Source organism: Chinchilla lanigera, unplaced genomic scaffold (assembly GCF_000276665.1).
Source record: "Chinchilla lanigera isolate Chin_1 unplaced genomic scaffold, ChiLan1.0 scaffold00205, whole genome shotgun sequence".
In the NCBI taxonomy this organism is placed as follows: domain Eukaryota; kingdom Metazoa; phylum Chordata; class Mammalia; order Rodentia; family Chinchillidae; genus Chinchilla; species Chinchilla lanigera.
The window spans coordinates 442,259-465,409 of record NW_004955606.1 but is presented as its reverse complement, the minus strand read 5'-3'; the positions used below and the strand labels follow the sequence as shown (position 1 = coordinate 465,409).

Genomic DNA, 23,151 nt, shown 5'->3' with positions numbered 1-23,151 from the left:
TTCTAGGAATCTATCCATTTCTTCTGAGTTTTCTATACTATCAGAGTAAAGGTTTTCAAATGTATTAATGTTCTTTTGAATTTCTGTAGGATCTGTAGTGATTTCATCCTTTTCATTCCTTATTGCATGAATATGAGTTTTTTACTTTCTTTTTTTGATAAGGTTGGCTAGGGGTTCATCAATTTTATTTATTCTTTGAAAGAACCAACTCTTTGCTTCATTTATTTTGTGTAGGGTTTTCTTCATCTCAATTGCATTAATTTCTGCCCTGATCTTTATAATCTCCTCCCTTCTTTGTAGATCCTCAAAATTTACAACCTGAATTTTTTAAAAAAGTATTTCTTTCTACAAAGAATTTTATTTGCTATACAAAAATCTGTACAGTTTTTGTACTGAAGCTAATGTTGAACTGCACTTGAATTCATATTCTTAGCAAATCAATTGCCTGAGCACATATATACTCCATGTGCCATTACAGGACAGCCACTTATTTATCATCTTCATCTTCTTCCTCCTCTTCTTCTCTTCCTCTTCTTCCTCTGCTCCAGCTCATCTTTTTCATTCTTCTTTCTTGAGCTTGTAGGGCTACCAAGACCCTTCTTTCCTGCTTCATTTTTGCCCTTGGCACGGTACACATAGTTACATAGTTCTCCTTTAGCTTAGCTGCTTTTTGTTCATATCATCGCTTATCTTTGATTGACTGCTCAGACCACGTTTCACCCAATTCTTTTGCAGTATCTCCAATGGACAGGCCCGGGTGTTCACTTTTGATCTTTGGACAATATTCAGTGCAAAGCAGGAGGAAGGCAGATGGTGGTCTTTTAGGAGCATTGGGATTTTCTTCTTTCATTTCTTTGCACCATCTTTGGGAGAAATGTAATTTTTCAGCTACCTGCCATAGCAAGCCTTATCACTCTTTGCATATCTTCAAACCTTGAGTTTGCCTTTGTTAACATGGTAATTCCATCTCTCTGAGCACTCCTTGGAGAACTTAGCAAAGCTGACTGAGGAGTTGGGGTGCTTCTTCTTTTGCACCTCATGGGAGGTCTGCATGAAGAAGGGGCAGAAAAGGACTTCTTGTTCCACGACTTGTCGGGGTCTCCCTTGCCAGTGGTGGCACAGCCTGGGATGAGCTTTTCCTGAGTCCCACAGAGTGGCTGAGTCCAACTGAAATGCTTCCTTCTTGAGCTTCAGCAAGAACTCTATTCTTCCATTTTAAAAATGATTTTATGGAATAGCGTACATTTAGGAAATCAGTTCATCCAGATTATATTAAATTTCTACATTCCAAACATCTCTCTGAAGCTCTGTAACTTTTATTGCTGAATATGCTACTGATTAAAATTTATAACTTTTAAAGGTTTAAAAAAGTCATTATAAAATTACACCCACATATAGTAAATTGAATTGAGTATCAGTGAAAGTTATGGCAATTGCCTCTTTGATACAAGACCAAAGGAATTTCTATACATATTTTAGATGGTTGCTCAATCATCTCATTTTGGCATCTTGAGTCCTCACTAATCCTAAAATTAAGAGAAGAATTTCACTGAAATTAGCAAAACTCAGGAAGCCTAATTTGTCAGCATATTACTGATTTCATCATTGGTCATATATTTTTCATTTCTGTTCATCCCCTTTTTCTTGGCTGAAGCATCCTGGCTTCCTTTCCTGAAGAAGGAGGACAAACCTGCAGAGGCTGCAGCACTGACTTTCAAAGTGGACTCAGAAGGACCTCACAGACATAACAGTTTGGAAGAAAAGACTTTTGAGTCTCAAGACCATGAATTCTGAGCAGCAATTTGAAATTTTTTCGTAAACAATTCATCACAAACAAGTTTTTCTCTGAGGTAGAAGCTGGACTCTGTCCAGAAAGTAAGTGTTAATAGAAATACAGTGTGCGGGTGTGTAGACTTGGGTGGGTGTTCATGCACTTCAAACTGTGTTAATGTAGCCAGTGGTAAGAAAACCAGGAATTAGAATGTGTTTAAGAAAACATATCGACTTTACCATTAGTCTGGGAAGCTAAAAACTTACCTGGTTGAATTTTAAAAAATACACAAATGTCTTTTCCTCACAATTTTATTTAACCCAGATGCACCAACAAAACATCTGGTAAGACAGGATGAAATTGTTTTCCTTTTAAATATAAGAAACACCCAAGAGTCTCTTTTGAGAAAAAGCAATATTGCTGCAAGAGTTAATAGATGATTTTGAACTGAGAAATATGTGAATTTTTTCAAGGACAGAACACATAGTAACTGCTGTGCACCTACATGGAGGACCCTTTCATGAGGGTAGCATGGAGTCCTTTTTGGGAAGGTGATGGCCCTTTTATTAGACAGCACTTCAAGGATGTGAATAATTATTCTTTTAATGTCACACTTTGGTCTTATATTGCTGGGCTTACATCTGTTCTTTTATGTTAAGCAGCTGTGAATCGATATTTTAAGTGCAGGACTTCAGTGGCAGTTGTTACCCTTCCTCCTCCCTTGAGCTCGGTTTTCTCAGAGCTGACTCTGAACAACAAGAGAAAGGAGGGAGGAGGCCTGGTGGGGACAGACAGGCTCTGCTACCAAGCACAGTCAGGCTCTGGAACCTCCTTCCAGGCCTATCTGTGTGCTTTGGTGCAAAACTCAGTTTTAGTAAAACTCTAGTGAAGTCAGTCTAGCCGGAGCTCCAGCCTTGATACCTGACTGGGCTCTTCATCTCAAACACCCCCAGGTGATTCAGGCCCTCATTCAGCAGGAGCCCTATTCACCAAAATTCCCCTTACCCCTGATGTTTGCTCTTGGACTTTCTGGTTTTTGAGACAGGGTATCCCAGACAGGGTATCCCTGTGTAGCCCAGACTGGCCTGAAACTCATGATGATCCTCCTGCCTTGGCCTCCCTGGTGGAGGATTATAGGCATGGGCCACCAAGCCTAGCTACCGCTTAGTTATTTCCCATACATACCTCAACCTGCTGTTTAGCTTTAAATTCCCACTTGTCCCTATATTCAGAGTTTGGCCCAATATTTCCCCCACTGCAAGACCTCAGGGGAGTGGTCCCTTCACCTATCACAATGGTCCTGAATAGAGTCAGCCTTACTCTTCTTTAATGAAGGTCAATGAAGAATTTTTGCTTTAAAGCTATTCTGAGGAAAGATAGAATGTACATCCAGGGGCATCTCCCACCAGGCTCTCAATGGCCTGGGTGACACAGCAAGCTGGGAAACAGTTGGGGTACCTGGTGGTGAGGTCATGCTGCAAGGGACTGACCAAGGAGGCCTGAAGCGCTTTTATTCAACAGACTTCTTCCTGCCTCTGGAACCCTGATGAACTCTGATATCTAGGAGATCTGTTATTGCAAAGAAATGGAAAACACATTTGCTTTTGTTCAGCTTTGTGTCCTGTGTCCTTATTGTGAACAGACAGACCCTTGGGAGCTATGATAAGCTGAGATGGGGTATGAGAGAGGATATGTAAGACCCCTAATTTGTTTTCTTTTGCCATGATACTGAAAATTTCACTTTAATCCAGAGTGATAGCTCAAGTGAGAGTCCCTGACCTGGGTCTAGACTGCACCTTCAGCAAGGACCCAGGGCACACTTTTCTCCAGAGTGTGGCCAGCAGTGCTCTCTTCTGCTGTTTCTGTGGATCAATCCCTCTTTTGTAACAGGGTAGATGTTTGGGAATTGGACTATCAAGCCCCAAAAGAGTTTCCCAGTGCTGCTCAGGGGACCTAATGTACCCTCTGTGACCCAAAGTTAGTGTCCAGCACCAGACTGCCCATCAGCACCCTGTAAAGTGTTCCACTGGACATTCAGGAACTTCAGAGAAGGACTTAGGCACATTTTCTTTAACTGCACCTTCTTTAAACAGTTGATCTCCTGGTCTAATTTTCTGCTTCTTTCTTCCTTACCTTATATACATTTTATAAATATAAAATTCTTGAGTAGAGGGATGTAGCAGGCTTTGTTAATCCTGGACATTACTGGTTCTTTGTAAAGTACACATGGTTTCTCACTTATAGTGGTTCAAAAGCATTGTACATGTATTAGAAACAGTACTTTCAGATTTTGAACCGGATCTGTTGGTGACTAATGTTGTTCAGTCCCAATCTTCTCTTGAGATGCTGGCCCATGGTGTAGGCTGTAGCTCCTACTCAGCCTGACAGTCACAATGGAGAACAACTGACTCTATGGTGAGCCATAATGTCTGGTAGGTAAAGTGTAATAAATGTATTTTCAATTTAGGATGTTTTCAATTTATGAAGGAATTGGGTGTGACCTCAAAGTAAATTGAGAAGCACTGTATAATAATTTGTGTGAAATTAAAGAAGTAATAACAAAATTACCAACTAAGAAAAGTGCAAGACCTGATGGATTCACCACTGAATTCCATAAGAACTTTAGGGAAGACCTATTGCCAGTACTCCAACTCTTTAATGAAAGGCAAGGAGTACTTCCAGAGTCATTCCTGGAAGTTAGTATTACCATGGAATCATGATTCCAAAACCAGTAAAGAAAACTACAAACCAATCAAAAAGAGAACTAAAAACCAATCTCTTTAATGAATGTAGATGCAGAAATTCTCAAAAAAGATATTGGCAAACAGAATGCAATAAATCATCAAATATATCATATGTAATGACCAAGTATGCTTCATTCCAAGGATGCAAGGATTGTTCAACATATGTGAATAACTGTAATCCATCACATAAACAGGAGAAGGACAAAAGAATCACATGCTCATCTCAGTAGATACAGAAAAGCCTTTGACAAAATCCGATATCCATTTATTATAGAAGGGTAGGTATAGAAGGACTTTGTCTTAATTTTTTATTTATTTATTTTTTTTCTGGTTTTGGTTTTTTTCCAATACTGGGAATTGAACTCATGACCTTGCGCTTGCCAGGTAGGCACTGTGTCACTGAGCTAAATCCCCAGCCCGACTTTGTCTTAATTTGATAAAAGCCATTTATGACCAACTAGTGAGCAGAATCATATTAAGTAGGGAGAAGCTGAAAACTCCTCTAAAATCAGAAAAAAGACAAAGATGTCTGTTATCATCACTCCTGTTCAATATAGTTCTCAAAACATTAGCCAGGGTAATCAGACAAAATAAAGAAATAAAAGAGAGGAAACCAAGTTATCATTATTTGCAGATGACATGATCCTCTACATAGAAAAGCCAAGAAATTCCACCAAAAGATCCATAGAATTAATTACTAAATTCATTAGTGTAGCAAGATACAAAATCAACACTCAAAAATTAATGGCATTCCTATACATCAATAATGAACTACTGAGAAAGAAATTAGGAAACTTGGGCTGGGGATATAGCTCAGTGGCATAAGTGCCTGCCTGGCAAGCACAAGGTCTTGAGTTCAATTCCTGGTACAAAAAAAAAATTAGGAAACTAGTACCACAATGATCCCTCACCTGTAACTCCATGGGAGTTACGTTCCAGAGACCCCCATGATAGGTGAAAATCTGTGAAGTAGTGGTGTTATATTTATTTTATTATTTATATATATTTTAAGGTACAGTGTAGGAAAGCAAATAGACTGATACTATGCTCACTGAGCCAGTCAGTGCCCAGGATACAGAAAACAGTGCTGTGGTTAGTCCATCAGCCAATAGTGTGCCATGTACAATCTCATGTTGGCAAACTTGTGCAAGCAGTAGTGGCACACTGCATTTCCATTGTGTACAGTGTGGTATTCATCCTCTATGAGATATATACTGCATTTAATTTCTATTTAATGTTTCTAATATGTTTGAATAAAAATTTTTAATATTTTTATACTGTTTAAAAATTTTTAGGCGAAAATAACTAAAATCATAAATATTGTGTAAGCACCTATATACTGCAAAATCCCACAATATAATGAAAACTTCATGATACAGAATTAGATTTTTTTTTTAAAGGAACTTGTGACACAGTGAAGCTGCTGGGACGTTTTACCACTGAATTACATCCCCAGTCATTTATTTGTGTATTTATTTATGTACTTAATTATTTAAATTTTTGATTGGAAGGGCAATTACTAAGACTGATCTACAACTCAGATCTTCCTGCCTAAGCCTATGGAGTAGCTGGGATTTCAGCCTTGGGTGTCCATATCCAGTACAAAGAGATTTTTGAATAAGATTGAAAGGTTTAATTATTTGATCAATCTTAAGTGCCTATATTTGTTTAACTGGGTAACCAATTTGAGGATAACGGTATGTAATACAACCATTGTTAATTTCTTACCACCTTGTCTGAAATTCTGTATTGCTTCTATTGTTTTAGTGTTGTTTTGTTTATGTCTGTTTGTTTGTTAATGTGTGTTCATTCTTTTTAAAATAAAAAAAGAAAGTAATCTTTCACAACTTTAAAAAAAACTACAACACTCTAATAAAGGAGATATAAAAAGACATCAGAAAATGCAAAGATATTCCTCATTTAACAGCTGACCTGCTTGACAACTGTTCGAACTTAGGAGCCACCACATTCAGACTTAGGATGCAGGAACATGAGCAGCAGTTGGGACTTATGATGGCTTCATCTACAGGACAGTACTGTAATTTTTGCTGATTGTGTTGTACAGTGCAGTACTGTAGTTTTATGTTCTATTATACATAATAGTATTGCATGTAAGAGTTATGCAAATAGAGGCAAAGTCATCAAGTTGGACTTTGTTCTGAATATTGTAATGTACAATACATACATACAATTCCTCATTTACTGACTAATCCATTTAATGGCTTAGTTGCAGAAATGGAAAATGAGGCATGTCTTTGTTCCTTCTTCCTAACTGGCAGAACCAATACTGTCAACATGGCCATATATACAAAACTGATATACAGATTTAATGTGATCCTAATCAAAGTACCAATAGTATTCCTCATGGAAAAGAGCAATCAATTCTAAAATCCATATGGAACAGAAGAGAGTCAGATTAGCAAAAGAAATCCTGGGCAACAAGAGCAAAGCAGGAGACATTACAATCCCATTCTTCAAGTTATAGATATAGCTACGTGATAAAAACAGCATTGTATTGGCACAAAACCAGACTTGTGGATTAAAAGAATAGAATGGAGTATGTATAAAAAAGTATAGGCACACTCAGCCATTTAATCTTTGATATAGGGTCCAAAAAGATTGAATCTAGATCCATATGTCTTATGATGTACTAAACTAAATCAAAATGTGTCAAAAATCTAAATGTTAAAACAGAAACACTTAGTCCACTGGAAGACAAAATAGGCAAAACTTTTGAAGACACAGACATAGTCAAGGACTTTCTGAACAGAACCCCAATTGAGTAAGAAATGACATCAAGAACAACAAGTAGGATTACATCAAATTAATAATCATCTGCACAGCAAAGGAAACAACCAGTAGAGTGTGGAGAGAACCCACAGAATTTGAAAAATTTTGTCAGCTATTCCTCAATCAGAGGATCAATATCTGTGATATATGAAGAACTCACAATAACCAGACCCAAAATAAAAGACTCAATCAAAAAATGGGCCACTGAAATGAACAGGCACTTTTCAGAAGGACATGAGAAAATATTAACTTTTCTGGCCATTAGATAAATGCAAATTAAAACAACACCGAGATTCCATCTTACTCCAGAAAGAATGACTATCATCACAAAATGAAACAGTAACAAATTCTGGCAAGGCTGTGGGGGAAAAAGGAACCCTTCTATAGTTCTGATGGAAGTGTAAGCTGGTACAACCACTATGGAAATCAGAATGGAGATTCTTCAAAAAACTAAAAATACAAATTCCATTTGACCCAGCTCTTCCCATTCTAGAGGTTTTCCCCAAGGAGTTAAAGATAGCATATTACAGTGATACATGCATACTTTTGTTTATAGCATCACAACTCATAATAGCTAAATCTTGGAAGCAACACATCAACAGATGAATGTGTGTGGAGCAGCTGAAGCTGGAGATTGATCACACGTGTGGGGCTAGAACAAGGCCAGTCCTGAGAACAGAGAATGCCTGAGGTGAGCTGCATGAACAAGCTGCTTTAGCTCTGAGAACAGAGAGAACCCAAGGCAATCTAAGCAAACAGGTTGCTAGGCAGAGAGGTGTCATGTGACATCAACCTGCAGAGTGTATAAATAATCGTGTTGCAGCTGTTGAGCAGCTATTTTCTCCCATCAGGAGAGGAAGCTCCACCTGACCACAGCTTTCTGTATTCTGACTCTTGTCTTTATTTTTTCATTCTCTACTGTCCTTCACCCCAAGAATTCCTGAGGGCTGCACTAGATGTGGTGTATTGGTGCCTGAACATGGACTTAGGGTATGGAGAAATAGCAGGTGAGAGGACACCTCTGAGAGAGCACATGAACAAAAACAGGTTCAAGAGAAGCTCAGGGGAGAGAGGTGTATTGATATTGACTTCATCAGGTATAAACATGGGGCAAAAACAGACTCACTAGGGCAGCACTTGCAAATAGAAATGCTTGTTGTATTATTGATTCCTATATTTACTTTTCTGTTGTAGACTTGGATTAGGGAGTGTCTCAATGATTATATGCTTGTTGAGACAACCATGGAGGATTTGGCTTGGAGCACTACTTTAAAACTGAATTCCAAGCAGAAAAAAAGATGGCAAAGCAAAACCCTCCCATAGAGATTAAACCCCCTAGCTTTGCTCAATCAGATAAGAAAAGAGCTATGGGGGACAAAAAAGAAATTTGATTTGTGCATGTATTAGGCTGCCTGTGCAGCTGACTCAGCACAGCACAGTGCCATGGGAGGGAGGTGCACAGGCCAAACAGAAAGAGGGCCCTGTGCTCCTGCCCTGTGTGGACTCAACAGGGATGCCCCAGCTACCCCTACACCCATGTGCCCACCAGCCATGCCCATGACCCCTTTTGCCCCATGCTGGGCTCAGGACCATGGGAGCCATAGCAGCCCAAATCAGAGGAGCAGGGGAAGGCCAGGAAAAAAATGGCAGCTGTGGCTGCAGAGGTGGTAACTCTGGTGTCTCCGAGGGAAGGGGGTACCACCAAACTGATCTTGAGATGGAGCCCATCTTCAGCAGTGAGGTGGGCACGGACTCCCTCCTGGTCACTGCCACTGAAGCATTGGTACTGGATGGCAAGGCCAGGGGCAGCAGTCTTTCCCTCAGGCCAATGAATCACCATCACCACTGCCAGGACCAGGGGGGCAAGAGCTGCAGCTGGAGGTGGGAGTGGGAGTGGGAATGGGAGTGGGAGCCCTGGACACCCAAACACAGGATATGGATTTTTATTCTGCACAAAAGACCAAATTACAGGCTGTTGTACGGGCCTTCCAAGATTATTCACCCACTCCAATGAACCCCTTTTCAGACAGCTCTTATTTTTGTGGTGTAATGCGCCATATTGAGACTGTCACCATACACACTGGTCAAGAAGATCTTTTTCATTTATTCCACATTCTCCAGTTTGTCATTCAGTCATGTCATATTCCCAATTTTATCAGTCATTTACATTCTCATTTCCAACTGCTGGGACCTCTCGCCAAGGGAAATGCTGCCATAGACAGATTGCTGGCTATTGGCAATGTTAATCCCTTAGACACCATCCAACAGGCTTCTGCCTCCCATGCCACCTTCCATCAGAACTTCTGCCTTGCATCAGCAGTTCCTTTTAACTCTGGAGCAGGCTCAACAAATTGTTAAACAACATCCCTCATGCATGATACATATTCCCTCACTCCCTATGGGGATTAATCCCTGAGGGTTATGCCCCAAACATCTCTGGCAAATAGATGTCTCTCACATTCCTGAGTTTGACTCTTTACACTGGATCCACGTTTCAGTGGATACTTCCTCAGGATTTATTTTTGCTTCTGCCTGTCCCAGTGAAGCAGCTAAACATGTCATTGCTCATTGCTTGGATACCTTTAGTACCCTTAATTGCCCATGGGCACTTAAGACTGACAATGGCCCAGCTTATATGAGTGCTGCCTTCCAAACATTCTGTAAAATTTTTCACATTTCCCTTACTACAGGAATTCCTTATAACCCTCAAGGTCTGTGAATTATTAAACATACTCATCCTATGCTCAAAATTCAATTATACAAGCAGAAGGGGGAATCCTTCTTTACAAAATTCACATCTCATAGCAGATTTCACTTGACATTATAAACCATTAACTTTTAAAATCCTACTAGGGATAGAACTATAGCAGCAGAAAGACAGTTCAGTCAGGTATAAGGAAAAAAGGCTAGAAAGAATCCTTTGGAAAGATTTTCACACTAGACAATGGAAGGGACCCAGCCTAGTGCTAATTTGGGGTTGAGGGTATGCTTGCGTCTTTCCAGAGAATGCTGAATGGCCTATCTGGGTGCCAGAGAATGCTGTCCAGCTGTCTCATGGACCCAGACCTGCAGGAGGACTTGATCCCACCTTTCAAGAAGCAGAAACTCAGTCTTGTGGCAATGATGCCTCAGAGACCACGCCACAGCCAACAGACAATGATAGGGCTGAACCTAACCTGGGACCAGTTAAAGAAATTAACCCAGGACACACAGGAGATGGTAACCAAAAATGGGAAACAAAGGTCTAAGTAGGTGATAACATGCACGGAAATAACTGACCTGAAAGTTACATAAAAGAAAGGGATACAAAAGTAATCAGTATTCTTAAGACAGAATAAAATGCAAAATACATATTAATTATAGATAAAAGATTTTGTTCCTTCCAAATTCTCCTTGTCAGAGGTCTCTGCTACTGACTTACAAAAATTCTGGCTAGTCTATTTACAATTATAACTTCTAAAATTGTAAGGGTTATTTTAATTCAATTTGGTCAAAAATATATTTGAGTGCACTCTGATCTTGTAAGATGTTTGTCTGTTTGTCCAATCTGTTAAGCTCTGTACTTGTTTGTTTGTCATATCTATGAACGCTGTTTTTTATTTTAAAGAGAAAAAAACAATAACAAAATAACACATAGACAAAAACAAAATAATACAAAAACAATAAAATGATACAGGATTTCAAAACAAGATGATAGGAATTAACAATGGTTGTTATATCATATATTGTTATCTTCAATGAAGTTGCTCAGATTACCAGATGAAAGAATGTAAGATTGATCAAACAGTTAAAGACAATAACATGTAATTAAAAAACATTAGAAATAATACAGAGCTTCACTAAACAAGATGGTAGGAATTCAGCAAAGGTTGTTATATTGTATATTGTTGTCTTCAAATTAGTTGTTCCAGTTACCAGATATAAGCACGCAAAATTGGTCAAGAGGGAAATAAATTTGACATTAACTGTTCATTTCAATAAACCACATAGTCCCAGGTTAGGTTCAGCCCTATCATTGTCTGTTGGCTGTGGCGTGGTCTCTGAGGCATCATTGCCACAAGACTGAGTTTCTGCTTCTTGAAAGGTGGGATCAAGTCCTCCTGCAGGTCTGGGTCCATGAGACAGCTGGACATCAGCAATACATAGACATCAGCAATACATTTATCCCAGCTATCTTTGCATATACACATTTTTTTTCTTTTTTTAATTTTAAAGAGAAAATAACAAAAATAAAGGCATAAACAAAACAACAATAAAAATTATACAGAATTTCAAAACAAGGTGATGGGAAATTAACAATTTATCTGGCCCTGGAGACCAACATAGCACTTAATAATCAGTCCCTGCCAACCTATAGCTGCCAGAACAAAAACCAAGTGAGCCACAGAACTCCTTCTACTAGTGAACCTGGGTATAGCAATTAAAACCAGCATTGAAGTAGGAGGACTAACCAAATCCCTCTCCTGTTACCAGAAGTTGTCTAAGGACCTGAAAAATAGCCTGGATAAAATTGCCCAGAGCACTGTCATCCTCCAGAATCATGAGCAGTGGTGACTCTAAAAAACCACGGGGGACTAGACCTCCTGACTGCTGAAAAAGAGCTCATGTTTGTTGCTAGAAGAACACTGCCTCTATGTCACTCAGTCTAAAGCAGTGAGAGATGCAGCATGACAGCTAGCTTATAACACTTGTAAGATCAACCAGAAATTATCTGAGTCATGAGATCCTTTTAAAAGACCTGGAATTGGGCATCTTGATTAGTTTCCTTTGTTAATGCTTCTCATGGCCTTATTATTTCAGGAAAATGAAGTCTCGTATCCACACAAATATTTGTTTGCAATTGATCACTGCAGGATTATTCGTAGCTAAAGCAAGCAACAATCGCAACATCCATGATAGGTGAACAGTTAAGCCCAGGCAAACATCCTGAGGATGAAGCTTTTAGCAATAAAAGGAGGGCCAGGGATACAGCTCAGTAGCACACTGCCTGCCTGGCAAGCGCAAGGTCCTGAGTTTGATTCCCAGTACAAAAAAAAAGCAATAAAAGGAACTGTGCAATGACTTGAGTGGATTTCAAAGGCACTATGGAAGCTGAGGGAAAACCTGAAGATACCTGGAGCCTCACTTTTCATTATTTGCTTTTTGCCACTTTTCATTCCCTCCCTTCCTTCTCCTCAGAGTTCTGGAAAAAGCTTTCCAGTGCCTTTTAAGCTAGCATACTTGGAAGACTAAAGGTTTTTCCCCCTTCTGTCACCTGTGCCACAAGCATAAATGACAGGACCCATCTCAAAAGAATGTGGATTTCTTCAAAACCCCTTTTCACATGGTGATCAGGCTTGGTGGACATGAAGACTGTGAGGGGACTCTTCCCAGGGCCCAAGATTCCCTCTCCTTCTGTTTGGCTCTGTAGTAAAAAGCTAGTGTTTGTGTTTTAGGTTGCGAAAAGTCTGGGTGCTGTGGTTTTAAAGTGGTGAAGGCACAGGTCCTTGAATGGCAGGGACCACAGCCTCTGTCCCAGGGCTTGGCTTGCTCTTCATTATGGCCTCATGGTTAGACAAGGACGGTTCTGTCCCTTGGTGTTGGAAATCTGAGACTCCTGAGTGCTTTTCCAAACATCACCTGCAGACTTAGGGTAGAGCCACTCTTTAGCGCACTGTATATAGATCCTGCCCAGACCTAAGTATGGGCTCACCCCACTTCCCCCAAGTCCGCGGCACCTGGCAAAGTCAACTGAATTCTCAGGTTTGGGGCTCCAAGCTTTGTTCCGAGGTGCAGCCTGAGGCCTGCTGCAGGGTTTGTGTACCTATGGGTGGAAAATGTATCTATCACTCACTGTGCGCCTCCCTCCTGTAGGACTTGCCGACCTCCAAAGCAATCTTTCACACTGCCTCCCTTTCCCTCTGGCATAATTAACCTGAAAAGCAGTGCCTATTGACTCCTTAATCCTGATTGGGAATGGCTAGCATCCGGGTGCTGTGCTAGAATGGCTCTCTGTGACCAGACCTGGGGAGGAGAGAGGTGGTGCTAGGACCTAGGCAGTGAGTGGAAAGCAAATGTAGGTCCCTGGCTACCATCATATTTTCCTGGTAAGGTGCTGACTGTCACCTGTGAGGCAGTGTGGACAGGACTGTGGGAGTGCTTAGGAAGGAGCCTGCTTGGCCCTGGGATGTCTGTGCTTTCCACTATTTGTGGGCCACTCAACAGACTGACAAGACCTTCCCCCTACCGAGGAGGGCATCTAGAACTTGATGGCAAAATTGGCCTGAGCTGGGTGGAATATCACAGGCGGGTAGTCCTCCAGGAAAGTGGCACACGTCTGCTTCTGTCTTTTCCCCAGCCTCCAGGACTAAAGCTGGTGGGCTAGGTGCACCAGGTCACCAAACATCCACTGAAATACCCACAGACACCTTTGAGGGCCTGGAGGAGCTCCTGGTAGCACCCCAGGATGTGGCCTGTCCTGAAGTGTGACCTACTACTCTGGCAGTGGTCTGGTTCTTCCAGAGGGTGGCCTTCATGCCATTCCTGTGCCTGGAGGTGCTAATACTCCACACAGAACTGCCTATGCTGCCCTGGCCCTGTGTAGAAATGTGTGCACCACATGTTGTCTTGGTAACTCATGGGCCTCCCAGGGATCTATGCAGTGGGCCTTGGATGTCCAGTCTCTGGAAGGCAGAAGGCAAGCACTTCCTTGCCATGACAAACCTAGTTAGAGTCCAGCACTAGTGGGTGGGGGTACCACCAGATGTAGCGGTACCTCAGTAGTGGTGCCCTGGCCAAAGGTGGGGACAGCAAGAAAAGATCCTACAGAAGGAGACACTAACACAAGAAGACATTTACTTTAGCCTTCATGAGATCTTTGTGGGGTGGAGTCTTGCAGGAGCAGCAGAGGGATGAAGACAGGTTGGTCCTGCTGCTAATGAGCCCGCAAGGCTGTCTGTATCCCTACCGGGGAGTGTCCAGGAAACGTGGGCAATTCTAGGACTGGAGAATTTGACTGGAATCCCAAGAATAGTGCCTGGTTCACTGGGATCTGTGCTAAACAGGAGCTCCTCCTTATTAAGGAAACTCCAGGCTGGCGTGGGCTGCCCTGCGAGCTGTCAAGAGTTCTGCTGGCCATACAAGGACTCTGGTGTCTGGCGTACCTGAGGAAGGACCGCCTCAGAAACTACTCTGGGGCTTGTGGCTGGACCACTGAGTCCTGGGTCAGCTAAACATGAGTTGCGACTGATTTTCAACCAGTGAAGGTATGCAGAAACTGAGCAGGAGTGGCCTTGGCCTCAGACAGCAGGGAGCAGACTAATGGGGCCTGGGTCTGAGAAGCTGGGCAGCGGATAATCTGCAAGAGATTTACGGAAGGAGGGGCCCATGTGGACAAATGAAGAGGCTGCTCTGTGTCAACCCAGGAGCAGAGCACTGAGTGTTGCTGCCTTAAACCCCAGCTTCCAGCCTGGCATCAGGGCCCCATCTGTGCTCCTGATTCATGCCCTGCCCCTGCATATGGAGGCCTCAGAGCTTCAAGAGCCCACTGTTGCTTGCCCACCTCTAGGAGGCTTTTTTTTGCCCCTGCACTTGAATGCCAGTAGCACAGCCTGGTCTCCCCGAGGGCCAGAGTTTCTCCATGGCAAGAGCAGTTTGCAGGGGCAGAGGGACCCTGCTTTCTGCCTAGTTGGCACAAGGCTCCTCAAAGTCCCCTTACTGTTCCTGTCACACCACTGCCTTTCCCAGAGGACCAGGAGTGAGAGTCTCCCTGTGAGGTTCTGGTTTCTCTTGGGGCAGGACCTAAGAGCTGACCCCAAGGGAAGGGGGTTCTGAGGGGCAGGAAGTACCTGAGGCAGGGACTGCAGCCAGGAAGCAAGGATGATGAGGTTTTATTTGGTTCCTTTGGCCAGGCTTTGTTTGGGACTGACAGCTGATGGGCACAGAAGCTGAGCAAGAGGAACATTTATTGACATTGGGTTGGAGAAAGAGAGGCCACAGCACAGCACCAGAGGTCTGAACAGAGGGCATGCAGATGGGCCATGTTGTCACCCTCAGGCCTGCTGTGGGGCCTGAAGCATAAATGGTAGCAAGAGGCAGGTCTGTGCTGGCCTGAGGACACTGTGAATCTTGCAGGAGCCTCTAGCTCTCAGAGGCTGGGGCAGAAAATCCGTGGGAGGAGGACTTGACAGTGAGTATGGGACAGGAGTGAACTTCTTGACTGTGCTGATCCAGTCAGCGAAGTGGGTGACCCTCGTGAAGACGCTGGGGTAAGTGGGGTACCGACAGTCCAAACCCCAGCTGGCCAGTCCTACCAGGACCCAGGCACCGTAGTGGTAGCAGACAAGAGGCCCGCCAGAATCACCCTGAGGAGAGAGAGAAAAGAGTTAGTGCAAGGTAAGTACAGTCAGAGACATGAGAAGCAAGGTTGGTCTGGTGCAAAGCTGCCAATACTTGAGTTAGGGCCCCACTACAGTCCCCACTGGATTCAACTGTGTAGGGAGAACACCGGAAGGGAGTAGTAAGGTACTCCTGAGCTGCTTGGTTGTCCAGGTGGACGATCATGTATCTGAATCTATCAACATGTGGACCTCTGCCACTGCTATCCACGCATGGTTGTGGCCTGGTACCACATACTGCCTGAGGCCAAGAGGGGACAGCTGTCTGCACAGAGGGGCTTGTGAGCAGGCTGGGCAAGCTGAGACCCCATCTCTGTAAACTCTGAGCTGCAGTAGCAGGTACTCCCACGTCCCTGGCTCTTTGTTTGCTTGGGTCTGTGGTTTTCTCTGTACTTCCTGGTAGGGCACCATTAGAAAACATACGTGGCCAGGCTTGGTGGAGACAGGCCATGTTACAGTTGGGATCTGAAATGTTCTCTAAAGGATCACTGTGTGGAAGGGTTGGTTGTCAGCTGGTGGGCTTTGGGAAGTGATTAGATGGTGAGAATTCATGGCTGAATGGGTCGAAGGAAGTGGATTATAGTGGCATGACCTTGGAGACTATATTGAGTCGCAGGCCCTTTACTCTTTGCCTCTTTCTGTCTCTCTTTGATTGCTGACTGCCACAAGGTGAGCAGCTTTCTTCTGCCATGTCTTTCTGCTACAACTTCTCTACTGTGACACAGTCCTAAAAAGCAATGGAGTGGGGGACCATGCACTGAAACCATAAGCCATGCTTTTGTTTGCAAACAATTTGGTTCACAAACAGAAGCATTTGAAAAATTTTGTTTATGAACTCTGCATCCAGTGAGCAACACTGACCACAGCCATCTTTTTCAGAATCATGGAATGAATTATGTTTGCGAGCTGAGGTACCACTGTATGTCTTTTCTCCTTTCAGTTGTTCTTCCCAGGTATTTTGTCATAGCAACACCAAACTGACTGACACAGTCAACATCACTAGGGGAGTAGGCAGGCATCTCTGGAAAGTGACTGGGAGTTACTGAAGACATGAAATGCCATGGGGGGGGCGTTCATCCCATGGAACAGCCAGGCCATGGTGACCTCTATGCCAAAGCTTAGCCCATAGACGGTGGCGTAGGTGTGGGACCCTGCAGGAGAGCTTGCAGAGGCAGGGATGGTATTTGACTCCAATCCTGGTTGCACTGCCCCACTTCAGGCTGGCCACTTTCTCTCTTGGGCTTTGGTTTCCCCACCTATATGATGGGACACAATCTATATGTCCAAGAGTAAACTTATATCAAGAATATATAAATAATTCCTATAGAAAACACACAACCCCTACTCAGGAGGCTGAGGCAGAAAGATCACAAATTCAAGGCCAGGCTTGGCAAGTCACAGAGACCCTGTCTCAAAAAAAAAAAAAAAAGGCTGATGTGTTATGTCAGTATGGGAAATTTCACTCAACTACATAATTTCACTGGGAGGATGAAAATTAAAACCACAAACCAATGACACTTGCCAAAACTGTCATAACATGAAAAGATGGAAGGTACTAAGTTTGGGTGAGGACATAAATTCTCATCCATTACTGGAGGACTGTTTACTAACCTCTACCAACATTGAACACATACATGCCTTTCGTCTAGCAATTCTATTCATGGGCTTCTACAAAATAGAGTAGGAAAGATGTACTGTTCATACAGAAAACACACAGAGCATGTGTGCTACTCATCAGACCTCCAAGTTGCAAGTGACTTAACACCCATCCAGCACAGAATGGATTCAGCTCACACAAGAGTGCATTTCAGGGCAATGGCAAACTACATGTTGTACTCTGGATGAGTCTCACTAAGAAAACATTTAGGTGTGGGGTTGCGGCTCAGTGGTAGAGTTCTTGCTTTGCATGCATAAGGCTCTGAGTCTGATCCCCAGCACCACACCCCCACGCAAAGATAACAAAAAGAAACTAACAAAACATTCAGATACATGGGAGTGTCAACTGCAAACTGAATTTCCAGAAAACACAGAATCCAGTCTAAGGCTGAAGTGAAGATGAGAGTTTCCCTTGGGTATTAGTGACAAGAAGGGGGTACAAGGGGTCTTCTGGCATATTGTGTCAGCATGGAAAAGTTCATCAGACTTGCACTTATAAATGACATGTGTATTGATTATGCTACAACAAAAAGTTTAAAATATGCAATACCAGTGGATGCAGTGTGAGGGTTCTTCCAGTGGATGACCCTGTATCAGGATTGGCTGTGAAGGGGATACTCTGGGGGAGACTGCTGAGGGACAAAGCCCAGAGAAAACACCCAATGAGAAGAAAACAAGAAGTCCAAAGGTTTCTACAAAGACAGCAGAGGCTGACACTGTCCCCCTTCCCAAGGAAATGGAGGCCAAGAGAACAGGCAAATGAGCAGCAGAGCCTAGTCTTACACGGCAGATGGACTTTCCTGTAGAGAAATTCCAGACACACAGCATCTCCTCCTGCACCAAGTGGTCCTTGCCAGTTCTTTGATCATATAAGGTATTGCAGTGCTCATTCTTAATGAGGCCTACCTCAGCCTCCTGGAGAGAGAAGGGTGGTAACAGCTGCACTGTGAAAACAAGACAGAGGTCAGGGACTTGCACTATAAATCACTCAAGGAAGCCCAACTTTGTCTAGTTTCCCACTCTGCCTGATGCTCAAAATACTCCCCCACCAAACTTGGGGCTTTCTTAGAATAGCTGAACTTGACACATTGCTTCAGTCTTCTACCCTACCCCTGGTAGGTGCATCCCTTTTTTGCAAACCTTTCCATATTCATCCTATTCCTTCCATCTCTCTCATAGCAACAGATCACACCTCTCCCAGTGCCAACACAAAGAGGTGAATTCCACTAACATACAACCTACTTATTGGGGTGGGCAACCATTCACTAATTCACATACCTTGTCACAAACTATCCCATCTATTTTCTACCCATCTATCACTAACTTTTCACCCATTTTTTCATTTACCTACCCATGCACAAATCTACTCCTTCACCTACTTCTTGATGCACCCACCAGTCTTCCTATATACACCCTCCATCCACTCACCTTTCTCAGTCTCTCCATCCATCTCTGCTTCCCTTCATATACTAACATATCTACCCACACTACCCATTCATCCTCCCCTACTCCTAACCATCCATCTAGCCACCCAGAGGCCCAAAGCAACAGGACCAGCATCTGAAATTGTGAGACATGAGGAAGATTTCCTTCTCTTTTTCTCTTTAAAAAAAAATCAGTTTGGAGGATTGAACCCAGAGCCTTTTCATTGAGATACATCCTCAGCCATTTTAAATTTTTATTATTTTTTAAAAATTTGAGACAGGGGCTCCCTAAGCTGGACAGGCTTGGCTCAAATTTATGATACTACTGTCTCGCCCCCATAGCAGCTGGGATTATAGGCATGTGCCACCACACTCTGCAAACCTTTCCTCTTTTTAAGTTGATTGTGTCAGGTATTTTGTTGCAGTAATGGAAAGCTGACTATGTAATTTGAAGGGTGCCAGCTCCCAAGATGTTTTTTGAGTTTAACTGAGTCATCTCAGGACCATGGTTGACTAAAATTTTAGAATCAAAAGAGGAAGACTCAAAACATCCAGACTTTTGATTGCAGAACCTGGGCAGAAGGGATTTTGCAGCTGGGGAATGACATACTTGCAGAAAAAGTGGGGCCCTGGCCCTACTCAGTCCCCCTCTTACAGGCCAAAGCTGTAAGATGGAGGCCAGTGTCCAGTGGCTTCAGAAAGCAGCCTGGCCTTCAGCCTGACTGAAGCACCCCTTCTTTCCCTAAGACCTCCCCTGTTCCCCTACTTCTCTTGCTCAGTCCCTCCCTCCCCTTCCTGCCTCTCCCATGCCAACCTCACTGTCCTCAGTGAGCATGCCCCAGCCAGTTATCCAGCAGGATGTGTGACGGGGCAGCTGCATGTCTGGTGGTGGGAGGCAGGTAGGGATGACATAGGGTGAGAAGTTCACAGGCAGGTGCAGTTGCAACATGGCGATGTCACTCCCAAAGGGATGAAACTTCTCAAAGTCTGGGTGGGTGATGATCCGGCTCACTGGTATCTTCTGGGTGTGTTGGGTTTGCTGATATAGCTGGGTGTTCCCCAATAGAACCTGATAGTCCTCCAGGGCCTGGGATTTGCTGGAGGAAGAAAGGCCCATTATCACCTTCTTCCTTGAGGGTGGCCCCAGTACTCTCACCTCACTGTCCACATCCTTCAGGACCCCTCCACCCTGCTGCAATTCCAGGCATCTTTATTCTCTCTCCACTTCTAACACCCAGGAGCCTTCTTTCTCCAGAGTGATGGATATTCTGCTCACAATCTCAGGACAGAGAGCTTTCCATCACACCTTAGAATTGGAGCAGATAATCCTAGTCCTGGAGGGCTCCTTGATGGGGATTCTTAAATCAAGCCCTTTTATTTTACCTACAAAGGGCTCTAGCTCAGTTCCATTGTTCTGGTTAGGATCTTCAATGTCTTCCAAAAGCCCAAGTGCTAAAGGGCTTAGTCTTTATCACTGGGAAGGGGTGGAGCCTTTAGGAGGTGGAGCCAGTAGGAGGAAGTTAGGCCACTGGGATGTCTCCTTGTAAAGGATATTGCGATCCTAGCCCCTTCCTCCCGTCTCCTGGTTGTCATAGGTGAAGAGGCCTCCTCTGACATGTGCTTTGTCACATTTTGTCACAGCAACAAAGAAGAGATTGACATACCAGTCTGTCTCTTCTGAAGGCTCCCAAGACCCACCTCCAGGCCTAATCACCTTTCCTCCCTCTCCCTTAAGAGTTCTTAAGCCACTTCGTCATAAACTCTCCCAAATGATTTATTAAGTGCACAAATGAGTGCATAAAACTGAAGCTTTCCCTGCTCCTGAATAGGACTGCAGAAACATCTCACTATGGCTTTGTTCCTACAGCTCAACCATCTAGGATGCCCTCATCCACTCTATAGGCTCAGTTCTTCCCTTCTGGAAGCCTGGTAGCTCCTCAGCTCTCACCCTAGATTGCAGCCTCCTCTAGACCCCTCCCTCAGGTCTGCCTTCCTCCCCCATGTAGACTTCCTTATGGGCATCATGCTGACTAGAGCTTGTGCTGTGCCTTCCTGGAGGGATGGAGACACATTGGTGTGGGGTTTTGCTACCCCTGTTGCCACGGAGTTTCAAGGGAGTGTGGCACAAAAGAGATGCTGACAGGACCCAGGTGGGGTCTGGAGCTGGTAAGTGTCTAAGCTGCAACTTCCAGACCTGGACCATGAAGTTCCTGATCTGAACAGATGTGGGTTCCTTCACATCTGTTCAGAAACCAGGCTCTGAGTCAAAGAAGTCAGACTCCTGACTGGCCATATCAGTCTCAAAGGTCAGAGAGCCCATGAATCCTCGAATACTGGAGGGTGAAAATCACAGCTCCTCCCAGGCACATGGTTTTCATAGAAGTGGTCAAAGAAGTTGCTGGCTGTTGGTCACACACGGACTCACAGGAGTGTGGAGGACAGTGTGAGGCCAGGTCAGCTGGTGGCAATGTCTTCAGGGCAGTGTGTGTCAGGGGCACATACACAGGGGGCCAGAGACTCACTGCTGGAGGTGAGGAGGAAGGATGATGGGGATCTGAGCAAACATGCTGGGAAGTACTGAGTGGCAAGTGCGGAGGCCAGGCCAGGCCCAGGTTCAAGGAAGGGACAATGTGCCTTTTGTGGCAGGCACTGTCTCAGAGCAAGCCCGGGAGCACAAAGGCATGGGCCCCTCCCATCCTTTGTTCCTCTTCCCTTGCCACCCTCTCTCTGGGACCCTTGGGAAGGAGAACTCACTTGCGAAAGCAGTGGGCGGTGGACACCAGCCAGCGGTGGTCGATGAGGACAGCTCCACAGAGGTGTGAGCCACGGTACAGCAGACTTGCCTGCCATGGCCACTGGCCAGCCTCAGTGTCCTGGCCACCATACACTTTCCCTACTGCCTTTGGCTTCCCGCACACTGTGGAGACACCTCCACCGCGTTACGGACACAGGGGGCCCCAGCATGCCATCCCAAGAAGTCCCCTCCTCCATTTCATAGGTGGAAGATCAGGGACAATGGGCAAGGGACCTGGCCTAGATGGCAGGGTTGCCCCAGCCTCCATTGGAGGGACTGGATGGCCAAACTGGTGTTGTGGGAGTGAGGACCTGAGGTCTGGGGAGGACCAGAGAAGGCCACCTCAGCACATCCTTTACTGGGGCTGCCAAGAAGCCCTGTGGACAGAGCAGCAGGGCCTGCGATCTCCTCCCCTCCACTAAATACTCAGTGCCTACTCTGCAGATCAAGGCGCTGCAGATCTCTCAGGTCACTCGTGCTCCATGCTTGAAATCACACCTTCTGCACCACCCAGGTGTCCAGAGAGAGAATCACAGACAGCACGCTGGGTGCAGTGGTCCTGGGGCAAGTTGCTCCTGCCATGGGATTTATGATGCTCCACTGCTACTTGGATATGTAGGGGAGCTAATGAAGATACCTTTGGCTCTTGAGACTCAGCCCTCGGGGGAGCAGAAGGTCTGCCCCTGGGGAGAGAAGGTCTTGTCTCCTGGCCTGTGTTCACAGCTCTAGGTCCTCCAGCCCCTGACGATAATCCTGGTGCTGTCTCCCTCCACCCACCCCAGGGCGAAACCCTGGTCATCTGTCCAGGTCCAAAGCCCCACATCTACTGGGCTGTTTCCCACCCGAGACAGCATCCCGTTGGGTAGCGACCCTGACCTACCTTGTTGGATGCCGTCTCTGGGGTGTCCTGCTTAGAAGGGAAGGAACACAGAACACATTCGGGTTATGTGTGGTACGGGACCTGACCAGAGCACCCCCTCCCTCTTTGTCCCCCTCTCTTCAAACGGACCTTGGGCCTCCCTTGCCCAGTCCTCTGATCCACTGGCCTCCTGTACCCTCAAGGTCCCCTTTTTCTCCCCTGGAGCCTGCCAGGGGCTGGACCCCAAGGGCTGCGGGGTCGGGGCTGCCTCAAGGCTCAGGGTCAGCAGAGCGGGCAGCAGCAGCATCCAGGGCAGGGCACAAGCCCCGCCTCGGGTCCCTGCTCCCCGAGTTCCCATCCGGTGGTAAAGATGGGGCCGGACCAACTCTGACCTCATCGTGGCCCCGCCCCGACCCCACATATGAAGCCCCCTGACCCGCACGCGCACGCACGCACGCACGCACGCACGCGCATGCGCATGGTTTCAGACCACAGCTGAGAGAAGCCCTGCAAGCCTGACCCCGACAGGTTAGTGGCGGCGCTGTAAGGCAGTGACAGGACGTTTGCCTAGCGTGCTGGACGCGCTGGGTTTGAGCCTTACCATCGAAAAGGGAAGGAAACAAAACAACAAAACCCACCGCCGCTGACTCCAAACAGATGGCCCACGGCTTGACCCTGTCCCTTGACCCCTCCTACGACCCTTGTGTGAGGGGTACCAAGTATGACTGAGCTTCAGTG

The 23,151-nt window shown here is 44.9% G+C and overlaps 1 protein-coding gene and 1 pseudogene across 3 annotated transcripts; both read right to left on the bottom strand.

The window, feature by feature from the left end:
* Window positions 1-487: 487 nt before the first annotated feature.
* On the bottom strand, window positions 488-5,438 carry LOC102030023 (annotated as a pseudogene).
* Window positions 5,439-15,157: 9,719 nt separating this feature from the next.
* LOC102029031 (putative serine protease 47) lies at window positions 15,158-22,848 on the bottom strand. Of its 3 annotated transcripts, none has more exons than XM_005414903.1 (6): window positions 22,564-22,848; window positions 22,435-22,461; window positions 21,515-21,677; window positions 19,575-19,857; window positions 18,120-18,275; window positions 15,158-15,647 (listed from the first exon to the last, which is right to left on the bottom strand). In XM_005414903.1, the coding sequence occupies exons 1-6, from the start codon at window positions 22,832-22,834 to the stop codon at window positions 15,336-15,338; spliced, it is 1,212 nt and encodes a 403-aa protein (XP_005414960.1). In that variant the 5' UTR covers window positions 22,835-22,848; the 3' UTR covers window positions 15,158-15,335. The 3 variants fall into 3 exon arrangements, with proteins under 3 accessions (XP_005414960.1, XP_013365563.1, XP_013365564.1); XM_013510109.1 differs by having other exon boundaries at window positions 18,243-18,275; XM_013510110.1 differs by having other exon boundaries at window positions 15,510-15,647; window positions 18,243-18,280.
* Between the last annotated feature and the right edge of the window lie 303 nt (window positions 22,849-23,151).

Excerpts from the sequence above, each read along its gene's own strand:
- LOC102029031 (XM_005414903.1), bottom strand. The coding sequence starts at position 22,834 with ATGTGGGGTCGGGGCGGGGCCACGATGAGGTCAGAGTTGGTCCGGCCC. Across the intron at positions 19,858-21,514 it reads ACCGCCCACTGCTTTCGCAA|CAAATCCCAGGCCCTGGAGG; the intron begins GTGAGTTCTCCT and ends TTCTTCCTCCAG. Across the intron at positions 15,648-18,119 it reads CAGGAAAGTCCATCTGCCGT|GGTGATTCTGGCGGGCCTCT; the intron begins GTAAGACTAGGC and ends CTCTCTCCTCAG.